The sequence below is a fragment of the Chrysochloris asiatica genome, unplaced genomic scaffold (assembly GCF_000296735.1).
Source record: "Chrysochloris asiatica unplaced genomic scaffold, ChrAsi1.0 scaffold00010, whole genome shotgun sequence".
Classification (NCBI taxonomy): domain Eukaryota; kingdom Metazoa; phylum Chordata; class Mammalia; order Afrosoricida; family Chrysochloridae; genus Chrysochloris; species Chrysochloris asiatica.
In genome coordinates this window covers 21,320,139-21,346,514 of record NW_006408528.1, presented here as the reverse complement: position 1 = coordinate 21,346,514, position 26,376 = coordinate 21,320,139, and the positions used below count along the sequence as shown (strand labels likewise).

General features: G+C 37.0%; 1 protein-coding gene across 1 annotated transcript in view; it reads right to left on the bottom strand.

Moving 5' to 3' along the window:
• The window catches only part of ABCB1 (ATP-binding cassette, sub-family B (MDR/TAP), member 1), a 127,860-nt gene that overhangs the window by 21,236 nt on the left and 80,248 nt on the right, over positions 1-26,376 (bottom strand). Inside the window, exons 16-24 of the mRNA XM_006834398.1 lie at positions 24,243-24,404; positions 23,287-23,463; positions 22,458-22,604; positions 11,225-11,332; positions 9,987-10,064; positions 6,835-6,918; positions 5,659-5,862; positions 2,540-2,640; positions 555-695 (exon numbers count right to left, since the gene is read on the bottom strand). Of these exons, the coding sequence (XP_006834461.1) occupies positions 555-695; positions 2,540-2,640; positions 5,659-5,862; positions 6,835-6,918; positions 9,987-10,064; positions 11,225-11,332; positions 22,458-22,604; positions 23,287-23,463; positions 24,243-24,404 (1,202 nt within the window). The remainder of the gene's footprint in view (positions 1-554; positions 696-2,539; positions 2,641-5,658; positions 5,863-6,834; positions 6,919-9,986; positions 10,065-11,224; positions 11,333-22,457; positions 22,605-23,286; positions 23,464-24,242; positions 24,405-26,376) is intronic.

Sequence of the window (26,376 nt, the reverse complement as noted above, 5' to 3'; positions counted from 1 at the left end):
AAAAAAAAAAAAAAAGACTGTTTTTTCCTGATCAAGGTATAATTTTCTGCTTTACCACAATGTAACAAAAGAAAAAATCCCAATCCAGCTTCTCTTCCATTATTTCTGAATGTCTCCAGTTCTTAACCTTCCAACTATGCTTCTCTAAGCAAGGAAATTTATCCTGGAATATCTCATCACTTACAAAATTTATTGTTCCACATTCTGTATGTTAGCTGCCCCCATTCTGAAAGCTTTCTAAAAGGATCCTTGCTTAGACTTCTTCACAAATGTCAAAGACTTCTGGAAGCCTCTAAATTACCCCCAGCCATTCACTGACTTGGAAAGGTCAGATAGAGGTGAGTAAGAACTGTGGAAAGACGAAGTCTCCAATCCCCACTATGAAACAGAGCTATTTCATCAGTAATATACTGAGACCCAAACGCAAAATGCAACTTTCTGAACCATCAATTCTATTAATGAAATTTCACAGTGGGGCTTTATAGCCAGACATTAGGCATATTTATCTCAGCTTTATTTTACAGTTTAATCATAAATATCAACCCAATACTTACAAAAGAACATCCTGAAAAATCATTAACCTATTTGCCACCAAATAGGCACCAAACCGGAAACAGCCAGCATAGGAAAAATACATCATTGCTTGAGTAATAGAAAATGTGATGCCAAAGATTTGTGCTTTCCTCAAAGAGTTTCTGTAAAGAAAATATTTTTAAAATTACACAGTGGAACACAGAAGTGTTTTAGATTCAAGTAGGTTTAGTTTCCAAAGAACTAAGTTTGGAGTGACCCTGAATAGGGTTTCCAAAGCTATAAATCTTTATAGCCTCATCTTTCTCCCATGGAGCCACTGGTGGATTTAAACTGCTGACCTTGTGGTAAGCAACTTGTTACCCACTATGCTACCAGGGATCCTTTTTAGCACTTACCAGTTGTGCTAATGTAAGAAATTGTTCACTGTCTGAGCCTATTATCTTTAATGTAGAATTAACTATACCTCAAAGAACTGATGTAAAGGTAAAATGAGCCAGTGAACTTGAGAAACTTGATAGGAGATTAGAAGAAATGAAAGTGCTTGTCTTTTCTTTCTCACTTTGGACACATAACATGTATATACTCTAGAGTAAGCATTCATCAACATATCTGCCAAACTCCCACAGTTGCAATGACTAAGCTGGGCATCAGTGATGCAAAGGGAAATAAATAAGGCACGTTCTTGCCCTTGAGGAATTGGAAGCTGAGTTGGATAAATATTTTTGTAAGAGAGGTACTTTAGGAACAACATGTTGTGTGTGGGAAGAAAAGAGGAAGCATTTCATTCTTTGGGGAGTTAGAGTAGGCTTGACAAAGGTTGACATTCTTGAAATTATTTAGCTAGATGGATCTCAGTGCTGTGTTGTTGTTAGGTGCCCCCGTGGAATTGATTCCAATACAGACAGACCCCATGTTAAACTGCTCCATACGGTTTTTTAGGTTGTAATCTTATACAAGCAGATTGCCAGATCTTTGTCCTGTGGAGCCACTAGGTGGGTTTGAACCATCAACCTTTAGTTAAGAGCTGAGTACTTAACTGTTACAGCACCATGGCTCCTTTAATACTGTGTAGATGTGGCTAAGAACAGACTGGTAATGGGGCAGCATTCAAGGCTTCCTAGTCTGTTTTGGCCAAATCAACTCTGCTTTTATCTATTTCATATATTGGGATTTCAAACGCCATTTAAAAAAAAAACACCAAAGGGCTCTTCTACTACCAAGGGTCCCTGCCTGAAGGGTTGTCATTTAAATCCTCCCAGGGAAGCCTCAAAAGAAAGGTCCAGTAATCTACCTCCAAAGATCACAGCCACTGAAAAGATGCTAGTTTGTGAAGCAAAGTCTGCTCTACTGGGTTGCCATGAGTCAGCAATGACTCAAAAACAACTGGCTTTTGTTTTGTGTTTCACAATTACCAAGAGGGAAAAAGGAATTTTAACCCATCAATAAGGTCTAACCTACTTTTACTGTTAAAGAAACAGACTCAAGTAGGTTGGGCTTGTCCATTCTCACATCACTTATGATAGGTATCCACCTGGGATGCGTTCATTGAAGGAAGAACTGAAGGATGCCATTGGAAAAGGGGTAAAAAGAAGGAAAGGCATCCCCAGGAAGCACTACCATCATCTCAGTATCCCAGATATCCCAAATTTTACATTACATAAAGAACTCACATTCCAGACTAGAGCCACAAGCCATCTTATATTTCTTATTTCCTATAACAGGGTCGTAATCCAAATTTAATGCTAGACAATCATATGCAAGATCCTCTCTTCTTCCTTTTCCTATCAGTTACTTACTCCAGATATTGTCTCCCCCAGATATGTCCTTGTTTAGTTCAGGGTCCTGTCATTTCTCTCTTGGAATAATTACAAGGGTTGTACAGTTGGTCCCTTCTAGTAGTTTTTCCACCTGTTCCCTAAATTCTAAGCAAAGCCGTCTTCTTGGAAACAAATCTGATGATTGAATAACTCAACCACTTCCCACCTCCCTCTCCAATGATTATTACCTGTATGGTACCTGCAAATTTTGAGCATACATATGTTCAAACTTTTGTTCCTGAGTGAGAGAAACAACAGTTCGAAAATTCTCTATTGCTTCAGTAGCGATCTGTAACAGAGATCAGTGAGTCACTTAGAGGCACAAGAACAATCAGTAGCAATTAATTTGAATCCCCCCAAAATGACTTCAAAATTTAAATTTATTATTACATATTATTTTTCACTACCCGTGGGCTTCTTCTATATGGAAAAGTATTTTAAGTAATTTATCAAATACGAGTTTTAGGCCTAGAAGGAAGATCAGCTAATTCAATCTCCTATTTACAAAAAGAGAAACTAAGGCTTAAGCAGTTGAAGGCATTTGTCTAAAGTCCAAACGGCAAAATTGCAGTGCTCTTTCTCCAACTGTGGCCACATTTTAAGTTTCTAATTATTTTATACATATATGCATATGTGGAGCCCTGGTGTGCTGCTGTAGGATAAGCACTGGACTGCTAACCACATAGTCAGTGGTTCAAACCCACCAACAGCCCCTCAGAAACTCGACACAAGGTTACTATGAGTCAGAACCCACTCGACAATACTTAACAACACACATAAATGTATGTGTGTGTGTATATATATATATCCATATACAGATATACACATACACACACAGTTTACCAAAAATAATATTTTATTGTGTTTTAGATGTTTAACAGAAAATTAGTTCTGTTTAACAATTTTTATAAAAATTGTGTGCCAATAGTGTTTTAATGGTTACGAATCAGGCTGTGAACTGCAAGGTTAGCAGTTTGAAACTACCAGTTGTTCCACGGGAGAAAGATGAGGCTTTCTGCTCCCATAAAGATTTACAGCCTCAGAAACCCTGTACAGGGTTGCTATGAGTCGGAACCAACTCCATGGCACATAACCACCACCAGCACTTTTCTCATGATTTCTGTTTCCATTAATCTAGCTTCCCTGCCCCTCTTTACTTTCTCATCCTTGCTTCAGAGTAAATGTTGACTATTTGGGGTTATATAGTTGATTATTACGGAGCTCCAGTAGTGTAGTGGTTAAGTCGGGATGCTAACCTCAGGGTCAGCAGTTTAAAACTACCAGCTGTTCCATGGGAGAAAGATGAGGCTTTGTGCTCCCGTAAAGATTAACAGCAGGACTGACTCTACGACACACAAACACCACTACCAGTTGATTATTTAAAGGAGCACAGTATTCACAGATGATACTGTTTATTTTATAAACCAATTTATTATTTGTCTGAAAACTGACCTCCAGGAGTGGTTTCTGTTCCAGGCCCAAAGGCATATTAGGGAGATAATTTTAGGGGTTCCTCTAATCTCTATCGGTCCAGTAAGTTTTAGGAATTTGAGTTTTGTGGTACAATGTTCTCCCATTCTATCTAGGACCTTCTATTGTGCCCTTGATCAGGATAGTTGGTCATGGAAGCCAGGCACCATCTAATCCTCCTGGTCTCAAGCTTTGGGTTGTGTGGATTTTACATATATGGTTAAAATTAAATGTTTATATTTTTCTGATTATAAATAGCATTCATGAAGACTGAAGAAGCTGGGTTATAGAAGAAGGAGGCATCAGGAATGAAGGAAGACTCACTGACAACCTGCAATATGCAGATGATACAACCTTGCTTGCTGAAAGCAAATAGGACTTAAAATACTTAACTGATGAAGATCAAAAACCATCATTGGTATGGGTTGCACCTCAATGCAAAGATAACAAAAATCCTCACTACTAAGCAAATAAATAGAGTCCTGGTGTGGGTTAATGTGCTGGACTGCAAAGTTGGTTTGAACTACAAGGTTGGCAGTTCAAGCTCACCAGCTACTCCTTGGAAACCCTATACAGAGTTGCTATGGGTCAAACCGACTCGATGGCACTAACAACAACAAGCTAACAATTAACATCATGATAAATGGAAAAAAAGACTGAAGCTGTCAAAGACTTCATTTTGCTTGGCTCCTCCATCAACACACATGGAAGTAGCTGTCAATAATTCAAACAGTGTATTGCATTAGGCAAATCTGCTGCCTAAGAAAGACTTCTTTCAATTGTTAAAGAGCAAACATGTCAGTTTCAGGACTAACTAAGGTGCTCCTGACCCAAGTCATGGTATTTTCAATTGTCCCAGAAGCATGTAAAAATTGGACAATGAATAAAAAGACTGTGGAAGAATCACTGAATTTGAATCATGGTGTTGGAGAATTATATTGAAAATATCATAAACTACCAGAATAATGAACAAATCTATCTTGGAAGGATAGTCAGAGTGCTGCTTAGAAGGAGGATGGCAAGACCTTGTCTCTCGTACTTTGGGCAGGTTGTCAGGAGGAACTAGTCCCTAGAGAATCTCACGTTTGGGTAGAGGGTCAGCAAAAAAGAGGAAGACCCCTAGTGAGGTGGATTGACATAGTGACAGCAACAATGGCTCAAACATAGAAACAATTGTGAGGATGGTGAAGAACAGGACAGTATTTTATTATGTTGTGCACAGGACTGCTATGAATTGCAACTGACTCAATGACACCTAACAACAACCACAGGTAGCAGATCACTTTCTTATTCAACAGATAGAAATATGACATTAAAGCCTAACTGTCAGAGTTTGCAACCTGAAAGAAAAGAAGGGAGAAGAGTGTGGAAAACACACACACACACACACACACACACACAAAAAAAAAAAAAAAAACCTGTTAAAATGGAATTATTTGTCAACCTGTGAGCCTAAGGATTGATTTTATTCATTGTTTTGAGCTTCTAATCTGCTGAGCAAGTATCAAGTGAGAATGCTTTGAGGAACTGTCATAAAAACATTCTCAGCTCATGGTAAGTACTGTTTGTTGTTGTTAGGTCGCTTATGAGTCAGTACTGACTGGCTATCGAGTCAGTACCGACTCATAGCGACCTTATGCAGAACAGAACGAAACACTGCCTGATCCTGGGCAAACCTCACAATTGTTGCCACGCTTGAGCCCACAGATGCTGCCACTTTGCCAATCCATCTTGCTGGGGGTCTTCCTCTTATTTTCTGTAAGTACTAGTAACAAAACAACACAGATTGAAATATTTTAGTCTACTTAGGCAAGCAATCACCTTCAGTTTGACTCACCTTCCCAGCACCTTCTAGCTCTTTCTTATCTTTCAGTGCATGCCCAGACAACATTTTCATTTCAATAACTCCTGCTATTGCTATGATGGGCACAATGGCCAGGAGTAAAAGTGTTAATTGCCAACCATAGATTAAGGAGATAATAATGCCTGTCCCAAGATTTGCTACATTCTGGGTAATTACAGCAAGTCTGGAACCTATAGCCTGAAAAACAAAAATAAATTAGAGAGACACTTTTTATATTACCTTTAAAGTCATGCTTAAATTTTCTTTGAGTATAATAATTGAGTTTCATGAAAACCTATTAAATATCTTCTCAGTTATTAAATAAAAAGTAAAGGTACACTCGAAAGTTTATTGGGCTTCTAAAATAATCATTTCCATAACTTCAGAATAAATTCTGAAAACACAAGATTATTTACAGGTCAAGTATTTATTTCTATCTCTTCTGATTTTCTAATACGAATAAATCTTCATTAATCAAAGTACAATCACTAAAGCAAGCTCTGTAAATGCAAAGAGTCAGATAATCAAATGAAACTGAGAACAGTGTAAATTTCCAATGCTAAATCATTATCCACTTATATTGTTCCTGTTGCTTTTAGTTGGCACCTGCTCAGCTCTGACGCATGGCAATCTTGGCATAAAACATTGCCTGGTTCTGTGGTGGAGTATCATCTTCATAAACCTTGGTATGTTGTGACTATTGTGTCAATCCATCTCACTGAGGGGTTCTTTCATTTTCACTGACCTTCTACTTTATCAAACATGATGTCCTTGTTTTTCAATTGGTCTTTCCTTATTAAATCATGCAGTATCTCCTTAAGGAATGTCTCTGATCCATGTCCAATTTTCTATTAATTGCACATTAAAATAGATGGATACAGCATGGTATCCTGATAAATACTTCCTTTTCTAAATAATTATTTTTCATTACATGCATTTTGTTAATGGCATGGAGAATATAGCAAATAACAAACAAACAAAAATCCTTGAAGTTATTTATATGCTGTATAGTATATTATGTTTAAATAGCTAACATTTGGGCTACCTATCACATGATACAATATATAGGTTACAGTCTGTTTACTCTTCCTTAATGATGATAACTAACACCTGTAATGAGAAAATGAGTTTCACCCTGAGGCCAAGTCCCAACAGGATGGTAGCACATACCCCCTTAACTTGAGCAGCATCATTGGCGAGTCTGGTGGTCAATGCTCCTGTAGTGTTTTTGGAGTTATCAAACCAGCTTACATCCTGTGGGACAAAAAATTATTTTTATCTTCAAGCCATACTTGTTAAACTCTTACTTCTACAAAGGCAGTGACCGGGTTAGTTTTGTTACTATATTTTCTGCATTTTTTAGCACCAGGATTTGACAAAGATTAGGGACTTGGTAGATATTTGAGAAACACATAAATAGATAAATTCACTTGTCAAAAATTTCTGAATGCCTACTCAGCTCCAGACATGATTTCAAAGTATTAAATCTACACAAGTGTACAAAAAACAATGTTGTTGCTTTCAAGAAATTTAGATTCTAGCGATGAGAACCATAGGAACAAATAAACATGTAAGTATGGTAACAAATGCTATGAAGAAAAAGAAAACAGAGATGGCGCTATTCCAATGACTGGGAAGGGGACAGAGAGGTAGCCTCTGAGCAAAGACCTGAGTGAAGGGAAGGATAAAGAGAATATATGAAAAAAGGAAGAAATGGCAAATGCAAAGTTCTTGAGACAAGGCATATTTAGTCTGTTCGTACACTAGCAAGAATGCCTGATGGGCTGTCATTTATCTAAAAAGCACCACATTGTACATGGTCTTATAAAGATTCCAGATCTTTCACTCTGAAAGATACGGGTAGGTTTCAATAGGTTTTAAGCAGAGGGGAATGATTTAAGTTTATTTAGAAGCACGACTGTCTGCTGTGAGTAAACATACTAGATTGGAGGTTGTTGTAATATTATAATATTGAACAGAGAGAAGAGCCAAGGATGACTCCAAAGTTTCTGACCCAAGCCATTGATAGAATGGAGCTACCATTTACTGACAAGTAAAGGAGCTCTGGTAGCGTAGTGGTTACGAATCGGGCTGCGAACCATAAGGTCAGCGGTTCGAAACTACCAGCCGCTCCGCGGGAGAAAGATGAGGCTTTCTACTCCCGTAAAGATTTACACCCTCGGAAACCCTGTACAGGGTCGCTATGGGTCGGAACCGACTCGATGGCACTTAACAACAACAACAACAACAACAGGAGACTTGTAAAGGCTAAGTCCTGTAGGGAAGAGAGAATTGACAATTCAGTTCTGGGAATGTTAAGCATTTCAGTTAGATTACTTTAGTTCACAGCAGAATAAATAAGGTTTAAAACAAATCAACAAAACAATTGAAATTAAAATTTAGCATTTGATATAAACCATGTAATTTTTAAATACACACATACTAACAGGATTGTAAATTTGAAGTACAAAATTTCTGTCTGCTACAAAGATAACTGTGGTTCTAAGAAATAATCAGAATTGGTGATTTGCATTTAAACAGGAAAATAAGCAAGTCTGTCTTGGAAGAAGTACAGCCAGAATGTTCCTTAAAAGCCAGGATTGTGAGACTTCAGCTCTCATACTTTGGACATATTATCAGGAGGGACCAGTCCCTGGAGAAAGACATCATTCTTGGTAAAATAGAAGGTAGTGAAAAAGTGGAAGACTCCCAACGAATTGGATTGATGCAGTGGCAGCCAACAATGGACTCAAGTCTACAACAATTGCGAGCATGGCATCGGACTAAACAACGTTTCGGTTGTACAGAGTCTCTGTGAGTCAGAATTGACATAGCACCTAACAACAACAGCCTTATTTAAGAAAAAAATTAATTTAAGGAAAACAAATCACTGTAATTCATTATGGGGTTGTTTATGGCCATCAAATTGGTTCCAACTCATAGCAACCCAGTATAGCATTTCTGAGGAGTGACTAATAGGTTTGAACTGCTGGTCTTGTGGTTCACAGGACAACCTTGAGGTCTAGTGTTTATCCTTTAGCACACCACACATCAAGACTCCTATTAGCAAGCATAAATTTGCTTTATAATATGTTTAAATATTTGTGGGGTTTACCCTGTTCAAAGACTGTAACTTCCTTGAAGACAGGCATCATTCATATTTGAATGCCTTACAATATTTAGTACTATACCTTGCATGCCAAAAGTACATCATTTGTGTTTGTTGGACTTTATAATTTATACAAACCACTAGCTTAGCTCCTAAAGTATAATGAACCTAAGAGTTGGCCTCAAGGCTGGTGGGGTGATGGGGCACAGGTTGACCTGGAGCCTAAGTGGAATCTCATATATAAATACAATTTGACCCGAGAGTCTTAAGACAGAATCCCCCATCACATAGTGTGCTCTTACCCATCAGAGTCAGTCCTAGCTCTTGGTCATTATTGTTATGTTGTTAAGTGATTGGTTCCGACTCACAGTGACCCTGTATAGGATTTCCAGGGAGTGGCTGGTAGGTTTGAACCACTAACCTAGCAGTTTTGTGCTTACAGTGCCACACCAGCAATTAATACATGGTGACTTCAAAAAATTTATGGAAAACAGAATTGAAGCCCCTTTGTATGTTATCTTTCTGAAAGGTGGTGGGTGGTAAGAGTGGGGAAGAACTGGGCTCCCAATGGCAGCTGGGAAAGTATGACTGCTGCCTGGAAATCCTAACACAGCAAACCATGCTTCTTAGCTAGGGTCTAAGGACTCCTGACATGCCTGGGACATCCATCTGGAGATTCATCTTATTCAATGGCAAGTGGTTAGTGTAAAATATGGCATTTCATTAAGCATTATCAGCTGGTAACACTGTGGCTCAAATTAGTGCATCAGTCAAGTCTAGCAAAGACTATGGACAGTAAGGAAATGGGTTATGGGATGAATTTTGTTTTGTGGCAAGAGAGGGCATCCCTTGGTGAGTAGAAATACTAGTGTCCTGGGTATTCCAGGAGAAAAGGGAACGGTACAACAGGCATGAGAGATACAGAAAAAATGTCTGTATCCACTCTGCCCATGCTGCTAAGAAGAAAAGGCTGGAGATTAATCTACTCTGGCAGCTCCCTGTTGTCTCTCAATGACCCCATTCTCTGTGCTCATCATTCAGCCTCTGAGCCTGCACCTGGAAGGTTGGTTAACTGTTCCTATTGGATGAAATTGGGGGAGAAACCAATACAAAGGTTCATGGCCTGAACAACTTGACAGTGTTCCCATGGCCTGGCCATAAGGCCCCTCCTGGGAACCCACACATCTCAGAAAGTACTCTTTAATGGACATACCTGTCTCAGCATCGATCTGAAAACCATGTATCGGAGCCGCTTGGTGAGGATCTCTCCAGCTTTGCCGAATGTAAAGCCCTGTAAGGAAGAACACATCCCATAATTTATTCAGCAGGGTCTCAAGGGTTATCTGTATTTCTATGACTGTGTATACAGTGGAAAACAATTCTGTTTATCCACAAACTTTTTGAAGTCCTCTCATATTAATTGCGGACTCTAGATGGAGACCCCAGTTTGAGGGCTTCCACTGCCATGCCTCAGTGAGCTGACAGACTAGCTTAGCTTTATTCCTACATCTCACTGACGAGTTTATAGGCTCAAACATTACAACTGTGAGGATGGTGCAGGGCTTGGCAGTATTTCATTCTGTCATATGTAGGGTCACTATGTGTCAGAACAGACTTAATGGCACCTAACAACAACAGCGTCTGCCAATGAACCAGATTCTATTGTTCAAGAAACTGGAATTGTCCCTAACAAGGCCAGCAGAAGCAGGTGGGTATACTAATTTGAGGGATGACATTCTTCCATCATCAAGAGTTCCTTTTTCCTTAGTAAAAATGGAATAACAATTTTTCTTTCAATTATATTTTTAACTCTGTGTGACTTGCTTATGGGATTTTGTTTGTTGATATTTTTGCTTTTTGAATACGGAAGTCATTTCTTTCAGTTATTTAAGTTGAATGGCAGTACTTGTATCCAAACTTCCAGGGTTCATCCAAATCCCATTTTTGAGTTCAAGCTTTCATTCTCAGTCACTATATTTGGTCAAACACTGTTCCTTCTGATTTTAATATTTTAAGTGCTGGAAAATGAAGTGGGAAGGAGGCAAGCAAGGAAGACTAGAGAAAGCAAAACATCTTTGCTTTAAAAAATGTCTAAGAAACTTGGGTGCTAACAACGAAGTCAATAAAGAAATAATGCTACTGAAAAGCAAATTCTATAATCAAAAGTCAAACCCATTGTCACTGAGTTGATCTCAACTCATAGTGATCCTAGAGGACAGAGTAGAACTGCCCCATAGAATTTCAAAGGCTGTAAATCTCTATGGCCAAAGACTGCCATATCTGTCTCCATGGAGCAGCTGACAGGTTCAAACCATGGACCTTCTGATTAGCAGTCAAGCACTTTAAGCACTGTTACACTTGCACTCCTTAAAGTGAAATAGATGTTTAGAAATTCCAATTGAATAATAATGCATTCTCCAAAATGAATAAAGTAAAAATGTACACATTTACCTGAAGGAAAAACGTAATAAAAGAAATAATTCCAAGGATTAGAAACAATAGTGAAAACATGTTGCTATTATGTTGTTTTGTGTCAGGATCAGTAACTTCTGTAAAAACCTGTAAGAAAATATTTAAAAGGGTTCAGTTCCTTAATAGAAGAAGCTTTCTGAAAAAAAAAAAGAAGCTTTCTGGAAAATACCCATTGTCTATCAAAGTACAGTACTCAGGGCTGAAGTGAGTCTTAGTGTCCTAATGCTGACCATAAAGGTACCCACATTCTGCCATGCACTATTTTGGAGGAATGAATGCTACAAATGCCACACGTACTGTGTAAAGTAAAAATGAAACCATTCTTTTCTCTCTCTTCGGTGGAGAACTACATTGTATAACAATTTGTTGTATTACAATTTGGATATTTTCAATTACTCCAAAGTGTGTGAAGAAAATCTGTGGATGTGATTTTGTTGAACCAAAGAGAAGTGGTCACTCACTTACTTAGCTCAGGCATTTCAAAAAGAAAGGAAGATCCTGGAGCATATATCCTTTGTAGGGCGGTGAGTTGACCTAACTCCATACATGGAGACCATCCCAGAGATGGAGTTGTTGTTGTTGTATGCTACTGAGTCAATTCTGAATCATAACAACCCTACAGGTCAGACTAGAACTGATCCATAGGTTTCCCAAGTCTTTCCAGGGCTGTAACCTGTACAGCAGCAAACTACTACATCTTTCTCCCAAGTAGTAGCTCGTGGGTTCAAACTGTCAATGTTTTGTTTAGCAGCTGAGTATTTAATCACTAAGCCATCAGGGTTCCTTATGTGAAGACCTTCCCAAAGATGGAAAAAAGGACTAATAGAGTATGTCAGATGTAACCACTTTACAGGAAAAGAAAATACACATCTTCCTTCATAGTGGATCAAATTAGTCTTGTCACAGACACACAGTCCAAACCCAATCTAGACAACCATATGCTTTACAAAAGCAAAAAAAAAAAGTTTTACAAGCAAGTAAATGAAATTTATTTCCTACCAACAAAAATAATAGCTAACAATTAATGAGAGAAGTCTTACTTGGTGCCAGGAGTTATTCTAAGCAAATTCACATATATGATTCATTTTATCCTCACATCACATCTGAGGTTTATTATTACCACCATTTTACACAGAGGAACACCAAAACAGAGAGGGTTACTACCCTGTTCAAGGTAAGATAGCTAGCGAGTGATGGCCCCAGGATATAAACCCAGACAATCTGATTCAAGGAGTCCTGGTGTGGCTCTGTATGATAATGCACTGGATCTCAAGGTCAGTTTGAACTGCAAGGTTGGCAGTTCACACCCACCAGCCACTCCTCAGAAATCCTATAAAGGGTCACTATGGGTTGGAACCAACTCAACAGCACTTAATAGCAACAACAACAGTCTGGTTTAAAGGCCACATTATTAAAATCTATAGCATACATCATCAAATAAAGCAGTGTGCTGGTTACACACCCAATGTCTATAAGCTACAGCCCTAGTGTGGCGCTGGACTGCTAACCACATGGTCAGTAGTTCAAACTCACCAGCTGTTATCTGAAACCGTATACAAAGTTGCTATGAGTTGGAATCAACTTGACAATATACAACAACAAAGTATAACACATCTGATTATCTACTTCTAGACTACAGTTGTAAAAGAAAATCATGAAATTGATCAATTAAACTTTTATTACACATAAACCTATTCCTAAGTGATCCATTCCATTTTTTATATGATGGTGCCTCTGTCTGCCTCCCTACCTGCAACATATATTAGAAAAGGAATCAACCAACTAGAGATCACTGGTCAAATATTCTTATAACGTTTTAAGGGAAAAGAGTCATGCATATTTGTTCACATCTTGCCGATGGCTACTTATGCACTATGATGGCAGAACTGAGTATTTGCAAAAGATACTACATAACCTGCAAAGTCTAAAATACTGATGATTTGATCTGTTATAGAAAAAAATTGCTGACCTCTGTCTAGAACAAATGCTCCATGAAATCAGGCTCTTTCTTTCCTTCCCAGCATTTTTTTTTAGCACCTAGAACAGTACCTGGCACAGTTGTTGTTAAGTGCCGTGGAGTCGGTTCCAACCCACAGTGACCCTGTACAGGGTTTCCAAGGCTGTAAATCTTTACGGGAGCAGAAAGCCTCATCTTTCTCCCGTGGAACAGCTGGTAACTTCAAACTGCTGACCCTGAGGTTAGCAGCCTGTTTCGTAACCATTACGCTACCAGAGCTGCCTGGCACAGAGAAGACACTAAATATTTCTTGAATGAATACATTAAATATTGTGTATGTCACTTAAGCCTGAGTACACCTGAATATCTCTTTTGTTTTCTTTTTAAAATACAAAGTTTGTGTTTGGTCTATGATTCTTATAGTCAGTGATCTCATTTTCAGCAGTTATGATGCAAGGGAGCCTCCCAGCTTGATGTATGAACAACTGATACTAAACATAAAGCATTTCTGCTCAGATTTAAGCTGTATATTGAAAATCCCATCATGATAAACAGGTGCAACCAACAAATGTCAACTGCAATCTTTAGGGAGATGTTGATGTTGTTGTTGTTAAATGTCGTCGAGTCGATTCCGACCCATAGCGACCCTGTATAGGGTTTCCAAGGAGCAGCTGGAGAGGCTGAACCACCAACCTTGCAGTTCAAATGACTTTGCAGTCTAACGCATTAGCCCACAGTGCCACACAAGATATTCCTTTTTAATTTTAATCCTAACAAGGATGGCATACCTGCTCACATCTCTATATGTTAGAGAACAGTTCTCCTAAAGTAGGGCCTGACAAACACACAAGTAACTCTTTACATACTGGAGCAGTATGGGAAGTGTGACAAGTATGGGAAAGTCATCTGACCAGTTTTTTATTGACTATTTCAAGGTCATGGGCAAGGTCACTATGTTAAAAACCTATTGCCAAGATTTCTGGTAAGATGGCAGACTAGCAGACAAGCTACCTAGACCTTCTACAGCATAGACATAAGAAACCAAATAAAACAGATGTAAATGATAATCCTGGAACATTGAGCTTCAGAGGACAGGTTAAAGAAGTGGATCAAATATCAATTAACAGAAACTGAATGAAATAAGCAAACAAGGAGACAAATGAAATGTTAAATTGATAACTGGACTGACTGATACAACAAGGCCCTGTTGAATTTTTGCACACAGCATTCAGATGGGACAACAACCTGACAATCAGCTCTGCTCACACAGAAACACACTAGCAACCACACTGGTAACTGGTAATCAGTAAACAACAGTGCCCATACTGTCCAGCCACAACTATCTCCTGCAGGGCCACCGCCTGCTTCTGTGCCACCTTATCAATGACACATAGCAGCCAAGACCAGACCAACCTGCCCTCAACTGTTCTACACAGAGAGAACAATGCACATATTTCCATTCATTCTCTATCACATCCACCAAGAGATACGTGGTACAGACCTAAGTCCTACCAAGCTAGTAAGAAAAGTAGTACATCCTGTCCACTCACTTTGATATAACAAAACAAAACAAAACACAAAACAAACAGCTGGGCAAATCACACCAACTTTTGTTGTTGTTGTCATCATCGAGTTGATTGCAAAACACAGCAGCCTTGCATAGGCTTTCTGAGGAGCAGCTGGTGGGTTTGACCTTGTGGTTGTCAGTCCAGTGCTTATCTGAGTTTGACCAACATACATTCACCAGTTAAAAATAAATACAGCAACACTACAATGTCCCTTGGCAACAGACAACCTCAATTCATATAAAGAAATAAGACAGAGTAGCTCAAATAAGTGATCAAAATACAGAGCCAGAAAATCTTTCTGAAGAAAAAATGACATTATAACTGATAAAGAAATTTCAAAAAAATTATATTTAGGTACCATCATTGAGTGAATTGTGTTCTCCCTCGAAATATGTGTAAATTTGATTTGGCCCTGATTCTCAGTGATTTGACAGTTATGTAATGACCCCCTATGATGTGATCTGATACGATAAGCAATCAGTTTTAAGCAGATTCATAGTGGAATGTAACATCCTATAATTCTTTCAGATCTGATATAAGGCAAGTCTCCCTGGGTGTGTCCTACAATACTTCTAATTTTACAAGAGAAAACTGAGGATTGCAATAAATGGCATGAAACAAAATGTGTAGGACTATTGAATGAAAAACTGAATTGCTCTGGAAACTTTCACCCAGAAATTTGCAATAAAAGTTTTTTAAAAAAAATCTTATTGCTAGTATTATGGACAAGACGGTGGATTAGGCAGTGAGGCTACACTAATCCTCTACAACTCAGATACAGAAAACCAAATGAAATCGATGCAGATGATAATCCTGGAACTCTGAGCTTCAGATGAAAGGATAGAGAAGTGGACTGAATGCTTACAAGGAGAGAAAGCTACACAGAGGCAACTGGTGATATCTGAGCTTGCTGATCAGATGACATGTGACCATCTTAAGTGTTTTCAGAGACTAGACAGCATATTGGCATTGTAAAAACAGAGCAGTAACTCATGGAGATAAATGTGTGATTTTTTTCTTTGTCCCCATACTCCCCTAGTCAACTGAGGCATGGTTGCATATACCACCCACATACACCCAAGTGAAACTCCCCCTCTCTGTGCAGTTGGAGCTACATGAAGGTGAACAGTACAGTTGTGAGTCCCATCAAAGTGTCTGATGAGGCCTGCTCCAAACCTGCAAAGAGAAGCAGCTGAACAGACATGTGGTGGAGGGGAAATCAAAGAGACAGATGATCTGTGTTTGCTGGCCAGGTGTGTCACACTTAGCTTGAATTTTCTTCTTGTACTCCACATTACCCTGGTGACCAGAGGTGTGGCCAGCCCCCCACGTACCATCCCTGTAAAGCTCCTGTCCTATGGGTGGTGGGAGGCACACTAAAGTGGGTTGGGACTGAGAATATACAACTTGAGATTGACATACAAAGCAAAACCACCCAGAATTCAATCCAGATACACAAATATCCAAAGTGAAAAAAAAAAAAAAAAAAAAAAAAACCTAAAAGACTGAAAATAGGGAACCAGAGATATCAATGTATGAACAAACTTTTAGGTAGACTAACCACACAAAAAAGAGTAAAGTTTTCCATTCAACAGTCCTACACATTTTGTTTCATGTCATTTCACACAAATGGTGAGGAAGTAAAGTAGATTTCAAGATAAAACAGACTGTTTTAAACTGGGGAAGAAATTAATAAATTACAGGGTATCCTCAAAGAAAATTAGTACACTTTCACATCAAATCAAGAAAAAGTAAAACCATAAAGGTTTAGTAAACATTAAAACAACAGAAATGAAGAAATTGACAATAAAATTCACAAACAAAATAAACTCAGCACAGAAAATTATTTGGAACAAAGAACCAGCAGAACCACAAAACACACACACACACACACACACACACGCACACACACAGAGCAAAATGACTGCAATCAATTCATACCTGTTGATAATTACAGTGAATGTCAATGGATTAAGTGATCCAGTCAAGAGACAGAAAGTAGTAGAATGGATAAGAAAATAGGATTCTTCAATATGTTGTCTATAAGAGACACACCTTCTACACAAAGATAAAAATAGATTAAAAACCAAAGGATGGGGGGAAAAAAATCAAGCAAACAGCAATTTAAAATGAACAGGAGTGGTCATATTAATTTCTGATAAAATAAACTTTCAGGCAAAAACTAGCATAAAAGACAAAGGAGGACATTATTCCATGATTAAGGGGTCAATTATACAAGCACACATAACCATAATATCTACTCACCCAATGAAAGAGCCTCAAAATGCAGTAGTTGTTGTTATGTGCTGTGGAGTCAGTTCCAACGCATAGCAACCCTGTACAGGGTTTCTGAGGCTGTAAATCTTTACAAGAGCAGAAAGCCTCATCTTTCTCCCGCGGGACCTTGGTAGTTTCAAACTGCTGACCTGAAGGTTCCCAGCATGATTCATAAACACTACACTACCAGAGCTCTTTTCAAAATACAGAAAGAGCCTCAAAATACATAAATCAAACTCTAATACAACTGAAGAAAGAAATAGACAATTCTACAAAACTCACCAGCCACTCCTTAGAAACCCTACACAGGGTCACTATGGGTCAGAACTGACTTGATGGCACTTAACAACAACAACAACAATAATATTAGAGGATGTTAATACACCACTTTTGATAAAGGACAAAATAACTAGAAAGAAACTCAACAAAAACACAAAAGAACTAAACAACACAATCAATCAATGTGACTTCATACACTTATACAGAGTACTCAACCCAACAACAGCACAATACACATTATTTTCCAGTGCACCTGGAGCATTCTGCAGAACAAATCATATGTTAGGTCACAAAACAGGCCTCAATAAATTTAAAAATATTGAAATACTACAAAGCATCTTTTCAGATCATAATGTTATCAAATTAGAAATTAACAATAGGAAGATTAAGGAACAAAAACAAAAAACCATGGAGATTGAGTAACACCTTAGCTTAAAAGCTACTGGGTAATACAACAAATAAAAAACAAAACAAAAATTTTCTTGAATTAAATGAGAACAAAAACCATCTCATACCTTTGGATCAGAGCAAAAGCAGTGCCAGCTGGGTAAATTATATAAATAAACACACACATCCAAAAAGAAAAAAATAACCAAAATCAACTATTAACACAACATCTCCAACAATTAGAAAAAGAGCAGCAAAGTAAGCTTACAGCCTCCAGAAGAAAAGAAATAATAAAGAGCAGAAATAAATGAAATAGTAAACAAAAATAGAAAGAATAACACAAGAGTTGGTTCTTTCGGCTATAAGGCAAAAAAAAAAAAAAAAAAGATTTATAAAATTGACAAACCATTGGCAAATCTAAAAGAAAAGACAATACAAATATGCATAACAAAAAAGGAAAAGATACAAATACCACACAAAAGTCACAATAGAACCAACAGAAATAAAAAATGACAATGACAGAATACTATGAAAAAATGTACTCCAACAAATTTGAAATTCTATAAGTAAAAGACAAATTTTTAGAAAAACACAACCTACCAAGACTAATACAGAATGGTATAAAAACTTGAATAGACGTATAACAAAATTTTTAAAAAGTGATCAGGAAATTTTAAATCTCCTAACAAAAAAAAGTCTGTGTCTAGATGACTTTACTGGTGAATTCTCCCAAACATTCAAAGAAGAGCTGACACTAATTCCACTCAAACTAATCCAGAACATAAAAAAAGATGAAAAAACTCCCAAATACGTTTTATGAAGCAAACAAAACCCTTATACTAAAATCAGACAAGGACATCACTAAAAAAGAAAATTATGGACCAATATCTCTTATGAACATAGATGCAAAAAATTTCAACAAAATCCTAGCCAATATAATTCAACAGTATATTTATTTTAAAAATGCTTCATGACCAAGTGTGATACAAAGATAATTCAATATTAGGAAAGCAATCAGTGTAATCCAACACATAAATAAAAGAAAGGAAAAGAACCACATGATCATATCAATTGATGCAGAAAAGGCATTTCAAGAAATCCAGTAACCAACTCCTAATAAAAATACTCAACAAAACAGAAATTGAAAGGAAATTACTCAACGTAATTAAGTGCATACATACAAATACAACAGCCAACATTTCTCTCAGTGGAGAGAAACTGAAAGCATTCCCTTAGGGAACAGGAACCAGACAAGGAAACCCTTTATCACCACTTCTATTCAATATTGTTTTGGAAGTCTTAACCAGAGCTATAAGGCAAAAAAGGGGGAAATTAAAAGCACTCAACATAGCAAAAGAAGAAGTAAAACTGTCTCTTTAGGCAGATGATATAATCCTATACATAAAAAATCCCAAAGACTCAGCAAGAAAATATTGGAACTCATTGAAAGATTCATCAAAGTGGCAGAGTACAGGATAAATATACAAAAGTCAGTTGGATTTCTCTACACTAATAAAGACAACTCTGAAAAGAAAATAACAAAAACAATACCATTTACAATAGCCCCCCAAAAAATAAAATACTTAGGAATACATCTAATCAGAAAAACAAAAGACCTATGCAAAGAACTACAAAACAGTACCACAAGAAAACAAGAGACTTACAAAAATAAAGAATATACCATGCTGATGGGCAGGAAGACAACACTGTGAAAATGTCAACACTACCCAAAGCAATCTATAGATATAATACAAACCCAATCCAGATTCCAATGTCATTCTTCAAAGAGATGGAAAAAGCGATCACTAAATGTATATGGGAAGGAGAGAGAACTCAGATAAGCAAAGCATTACTTAAGAAGAAAATCAAACTTGATGGTGTCTTACTTCCTGATTGCAAAATCGACTACACAGCCACATTGGTCAAAACAGACTGGGGTACTGGTGCAACAACAACAAAAAATCTATCAGTAGATTTGAAAATCCAGAAGTAAATCCATCTACATACAGTCACCTGATTTTTAACAAAGGGCCAAAACATATTCAATGGGGAAGAGATAGTCTCTTCAACAAATGGTGCTGGCAAAATTGGAAATCCATTTGCAGAAATATGAAACAAGACCCATATCACACACCATATATAAAGCAATGTAGATCCAATGTAAAAGCTAAAACTATAAAGATCATCAATGATAAAACAAGGACAAATGTAGGGGATCTAATACATGGCATAAGTATATTGTTAAACATAACTAAAAACATACAAACAACAGAAGACAAAGAAGATGACTGGAACATCCTAAAAAGTAGACACTTATATGCATCAAAAGATTTCATCAAAAGAGTATGAAGAAAGCCCACACACTGAAAGAGACATTTTTTGCAATGACATGTTAGACAAGGGACTAATATCTAAAATTTATAGAAAACTACAACACCTCTACAAGGAAAAAGACGATCCAATTTTTAAAATGATACATAGGACACGGGCAAACCAAAGAAGATACTCAAGCATCCAACAAACATATGAAGACATATTTGCAATCATTAGCCATTGTTGTTGTTATTAAGTGCCATCAAGTCGATTCCAACCCATAGGACCCCGTATAGGGTTTCCAAGCAGCTGGTGAGCTTGAACCACCGACCATGCAATTCAAATGAATTTTTGGCAGTCTGACGCATTAGCCCACAGTGCCAGACCATTAGAGAGATGCAAATCAAAACAACAATGAGGTTTCATCTCATCTCAGATTAATATCAAAGTTTTAAAAAAGCCATAAAATAACAAATGGTGGTGAAAGATTGGGACCATCTTACATTGCTGATGGTATTGTAAAATGGTTCAACCACTGTGGAAAATGGTATGGCACTTCCTCAAAAAGTTGGAACTAGAAATATGGTTATGACTCACCAATCCCTGTACTTGGTATATAGCCACAAGAAACAAGAGCCACGACATGAATAGATACATGTATACCTATGTTCATTGCGGCACTATTCACAATAGCAAAAAGGTGGATATATCCCAAATTTCTATCAATAGAAGAATGGATGAACTTTGAAATATATACACAATGGAATACAATGCAACACTGAAGAATAACGATTAACTTGTGAAATAATGTGGATGAACCTGGAGGAAGTAGTTGTTGTTGTTAAGTGCCATCAAGTTGGTTCTGACTCTTATTGACCCTGTATAGGGTTTCCAAGGAGCAGCTGGTGAGCTTGAACTGCTGACTTTGCAGTTCAAACTGACCTTGCAGTCCAGTGCATTAACACACAGTGCCAGAGCAAAATTAGTTAATCACAAGAGGGCAAATATCGCATAAGACCACTATTGTAAAAACTCAAGAAAAAGTATTCATGCTAAAAGAAATACTCTTTTATGGTTGCCAGGGGTGGGACAGGAGGGAAAGTAATTCACATGTTAGCTTGGGTGACAGGGAGGCCAATATACAAGGAGGAGGAGGTTGGCAAAAGAATGATGAAGACAGGTGAAGACACAAAGAGGTATGCAAGGATTAAAAGGGATTCAGGGAAATAGTGTCAAATACACAACAGTATTCTGAAGGGTAGATTCTTGGACAGAGACAGGCTAAATGGGTATGGAAAAGAGAGTGGGAGTATACTTACAAATTTATAAGAGTTTGAAAGAGGATATTTGTATACGGGTGTTTACCTTTGCTGCAAACACACTAAGAATGTGATAAAGTATACAGCTGGCAAAATGATGAAAACTGCTTAGATATTATCAAACACCTTAAGGCAATGAGTTGCTGGGCCTGGGGGCTCAGAACCATTGTCTCAGGGGACACCATGAACAATTGGCATAACATAATCCACAAACACAATGTTCTATATCCTACTTTGGTAAGCAGTAAATGGGATATTAAAATCTCATGAGTGGTCATCTAAGGTTCAATATTGGTGTCTCCATGCAAGGAAGAAGAGTGATGAAAATTGAAGCTGCTTGGAATCAACTGGTTCAGTGGACCAATGGAACATCAGTCATCATGACCCTAAAACCAGAAGAACCAGATGCCCAGATAACACTACAACAGCTCTGAAAAGGATCATATTACAGGGTCCTGGATACAGTTTGAGAAAATGTGGAACAAAACTCAAAATTATAAGAAAAAAAAAAAGAAAGAAGACCAGTTTTACTGATCAGAACGAGACTGGAAGAACCGTATAATACGGCCCTAGAACACCCTTCAGATTTGGAATCAAACTCATCCTCGTGGTCCAATTTTCAGTCAACTGGTTGATAGAAATATAGGTGTGACAACATTAGTAAGGTATGTTCACTGTGGAATGGTCAACCATTCAGTATCAAAAGGGCAATATTTACCTAAGGACAAACAAGAAGGAATGGGAAGGAGAATGGAATGAAAATAGGAATTATAGGAAGGAATTGGGATAACTGCTGTTGCAAGGAGGGGATTGCAATCATTGAGCTGAGACAAAGTGTAGGATTTGTTGAACGTAAAACTTTGATGATCTTGTCTGTAAACCTTCCTCAATTCACAATAAAAAGTAAAACAAACAAACAACCAAAAATCTACTGCTAGGACAAAGGCGTATACAAAACTGAATTTATCTATTTTGAACAAGACTTCTTCAATCTGCCTAGTTTCACATGAAGGTACATTTTGTTATTTGTGATTTTGTTATACAATCATACATAGTTCATTCTTTGGTCAAAACTTACAAGTAAATCTAAACAAATGTATCTAAACACTTACCCCTATAATCCTAGAAAATATTACTGAAAATGCTGGCTGCAGACCTCCATTTATAATGGCGCAAAGTACGCCAACCACAAAATAAGGCCATTCCGTTTTATTCAACTTTAGGATCCTCCAAAAGGAAACTGGTGGGATATTTTCATCCTGGATAACACAAAATGGGTCAATTAAAAAAATAATTCATACTTAACTGATTGAATAAATAAAGGTATAAACTTCCCTAAATACAAAAGTAATTTTAATGGAAATATCTTATTCCTATTTCCTTACCAATTGATGGCTAGCTACAAATAAAAGTACTGATGAATTAATCATTTCTATATTTTTTAAGAAATAAGAAATGTTTCCATAAAAATTTACTTCTTCCTGGATTTTGGAACACAACAATATCTCCAAGTATGGATAAAGAGAAGTTTTGATATGTGAAGACCTATTATAATCTCTTCACAATATAAATTCTAATAAAAATATCTTATTCTCATTCAAGGACTTGACAGCACTTAACAACAACAACTGTTAACTGATGGTACATGGAAGGGATTGCAATCATTGTAGTAAAGCAAAGTATATGATTTTGTAAATGCAAAACAGATTATTTTCTCTGTAAACCTTCACTCAATTCACAATAAAAAGTTTTTTAAATCTCATTCCAAAATTTTATATTGATTCTCAATGTCGAGATTTGGGGGCATAGAGCACTCTAGAGGATAGGACAGGATTCCAGATATCCCCTTCTGTCTCCAATCCCACCCAAAGCCCAACATACCAAACCAGGGAACCACAATGGGAGGATTTATGACATAATATTCTACATCCTCCTCCATACCTGGGCCTCTTTTGAACTAAGCTTTCCGTCTGGGTCTGGTAGTGCATTGATACTCTTGCGAGTCGATCTTCTTCTTATTAGACTAGATCCTGTATCTTTTTGAGACATTTCCAAGGCATCACTTTCACTTTTGGATTCATTAGTTGCACTTTCTATATCAATTTCATTTCCTCTTGTCTAAAATATGCAAGAAATGTGCATAATCTGGTCAGTCTTAGCTAGGCAATGAAAACTAGCTATAAACATTGACAATCAAGAAGAAAATTATAATTTAAAAAATTACAGGAACAGATAGAGTAGAACTGCTTTTGCTGTTTTGTGATACATTTTAAAATTATAATCACTAAGTAAGTATGCTCAAATTACGTGGCATCCATTCCATGTATTTTATTATCTAATCATCCCTTTTGTTGTTCAGTTCAATCATGTTTACTTTGGAAAATGCCATCAGCAGACACATGCTAAGAATAAGAACTACATCTGTCATTTTAAATTTCCTAGTAGACACATTAAAAAATGAAGAGATAAAAAAGCCATTTTATTTGTATATTTTATTTAATTCACTATATCAAAATATTACCATTTTAACATATATCCAATATAAGAATTATTAATGAGATACATTAACGTTCTTTATACTAAATCTACAGGATTTGGGCTGTATTTTCTGTTTAACACAATCCAGATTAACAATATTCAAGTGTTCAGTGACTACTGTATTGAAGCTCTGATTTAAACCTTTTAAAACTTTTGTTTAATTTTCCTGAATTATCCTTCTTTATCTTCCCTCCTCTTCAGACACATAAAATCTAAAAGGACTAGTCTGACTTTGCATCCTCCAAGTAATTTTCATACTTTTCAAGATGATGAAATATAGTAACATTTCTTATAGCATTAAACAGCAAAATCAGCTTATATCTGAGATAACTTTGGAAAATGCTAAAGCTAAAGTATACCTGCAGTGTGACAAGTTTGAAGTAAATGCCTTTCTCTTTCATGAGTTCATCATGATTTCCTTTCTCCACAATGACCCCATCGTCAAAACCAGCAATGACATCAGCATTTCGAACTGTAGACAAGCGGTGAGCTATTACAATGGTAGTTCTCCCTTTTCTGGCCTAAAGGGAAAAAAATTCAGCTTTTGAATACATTAACAATTGCATTTAAACATCCATTTATTCAACTTTTATTTGTTGAACATCAATACTTTGGGCACTGTGAAACTGTCAAAGCTATAGAAGGTAGCCTCTAATTTCAGTAAAAGTAGAGTCAATAGATACTGATTTTAAATGATGTTTTATTATAAGAACTCAAATATGATATTCACATATTAATATTATACAAGCCTCTAAATATTTTACTTAACTCCCATCAGCCTAACTTTACAGTAATGTCAGGGCTTACACCAACTAACATAACTATTCAGTCCAGACATCGGCCAATCATAACAGACGCTGGCCAGTTCACTGTCTGGTTTAGAGTAGCTACCAATCAGTCCTGGAAATCATAATTTTCTACCTCACAGGACTGCTGATATTACCAAGACAGATAACACAAGTGAGGCAGTAAAGTCCACACTTCAATGTCATCCTGACATGGGCTCAAAGCTTGCCATGTATGAACGCCAGGACTTATCCAAGTCATTTAACCTCTGTAAGTCTCCATTTCTTTTTGAGGTAAATAGATGTATTAGTACCTAGTTGTGATGACTAAATAAAAAATAGTGCACATAAAGCACTTAGTGCTGTGACACATAATAAGGACTTAATAATTGAGACTTATGGCAAATTAGAAGCATACTGGAAAAACAGAAGAGCTATGCAAACATTTTCAAATATCCAGTCTCATTTATATTTTAATACGAAACAGAGCCAACCATAATTAAAACTACTGAGTTTTTTTTTTTAACCTTTATAACTTTCCTAATGATTTTAATTGTTTTACTCAATAACTCTCTCCAATAACTAGCAAAATAATTATCAAACCAACCAATCAAACAAACAACAATAACAAAGGTCTGTATCAGATTACAAAAGATGACAGAAAAAAATTCAGAGAAGAAAAACATACATGTAAGAAAAATGTGGTGGTTGCAACTAGAAAGAGAGAATGGATTGGTTTTCTGGATGTTTTGGAGAAAAAGAGAATATGTGGAATTCCCCAACAAATTTACATTCTAAAAAAATTATTTTTAAATGAAACATCTGAAATTTGTTTTTATTTATAATTCTATAATATAAGAATAAGGAAAACAGATGTGCAAGCAATAAGGAAACACAGATATGAAATTATCAATAAGCAATATGAAGGAAAAAGTACTAGTCACATCTACCAGACCCTGGAGAAGGACATCATGCATGATAAAGTGGAGGGTCAGTGAAAAAGAGGAAGATGCCCAACTAAACGGAATGGCACCATGGCAGCAGCAATTGGCTCAAGCGTAACAATGACTATGAGGTTGGGGTCGGACCAGGTAGCGTTTCATTCTGTTGTGCAGAGGGTTGCTATGAGTTGATATTGACTCGGTGGCACCTAACAACACCAACAACACTTCTATCTTTGTTCAAAGAATGTTTGTTGTTGTTAAGTGCCATCAAGTCGATTCCGACCCATAGCGACCCTGTATAGGGTTTCCAAGGAGCAGCTGGTGAGCTTGAACCACCAACCTTGAAGTTCAAATAGCTTTGCAGTCTGGCGCATAAACTCACAGCGCCACACCAGGACTCCTCAAAGAATATTTGGCTACCCTGATTTTTGTGTTCCTAACAATCTATAATGCATATTGACAGGATATTTAAAGGAATATGCTCTATTGTTTCATGACTGGAGATGGAGAGGGCTGGAATTAATATGGGTTTATCTTTGAATTCTACTGTGACACTTCAATTCAGCACTTTGCACTTTTGATTAAAAGGGAATGTAAAACAGGTCTCAATGGGCTAAGTGAGACAGAGGTAAATAATGATATATACACAACTTGAGAACAACAGGGTTCTGGGATACAGAGATCGAGCCATGGTTGGAATGTGGAAAAGGGGGGAATAATATTAAGATGCTTGGCTGTCTTTTGAATCTTGGTTTTCCTTGCAT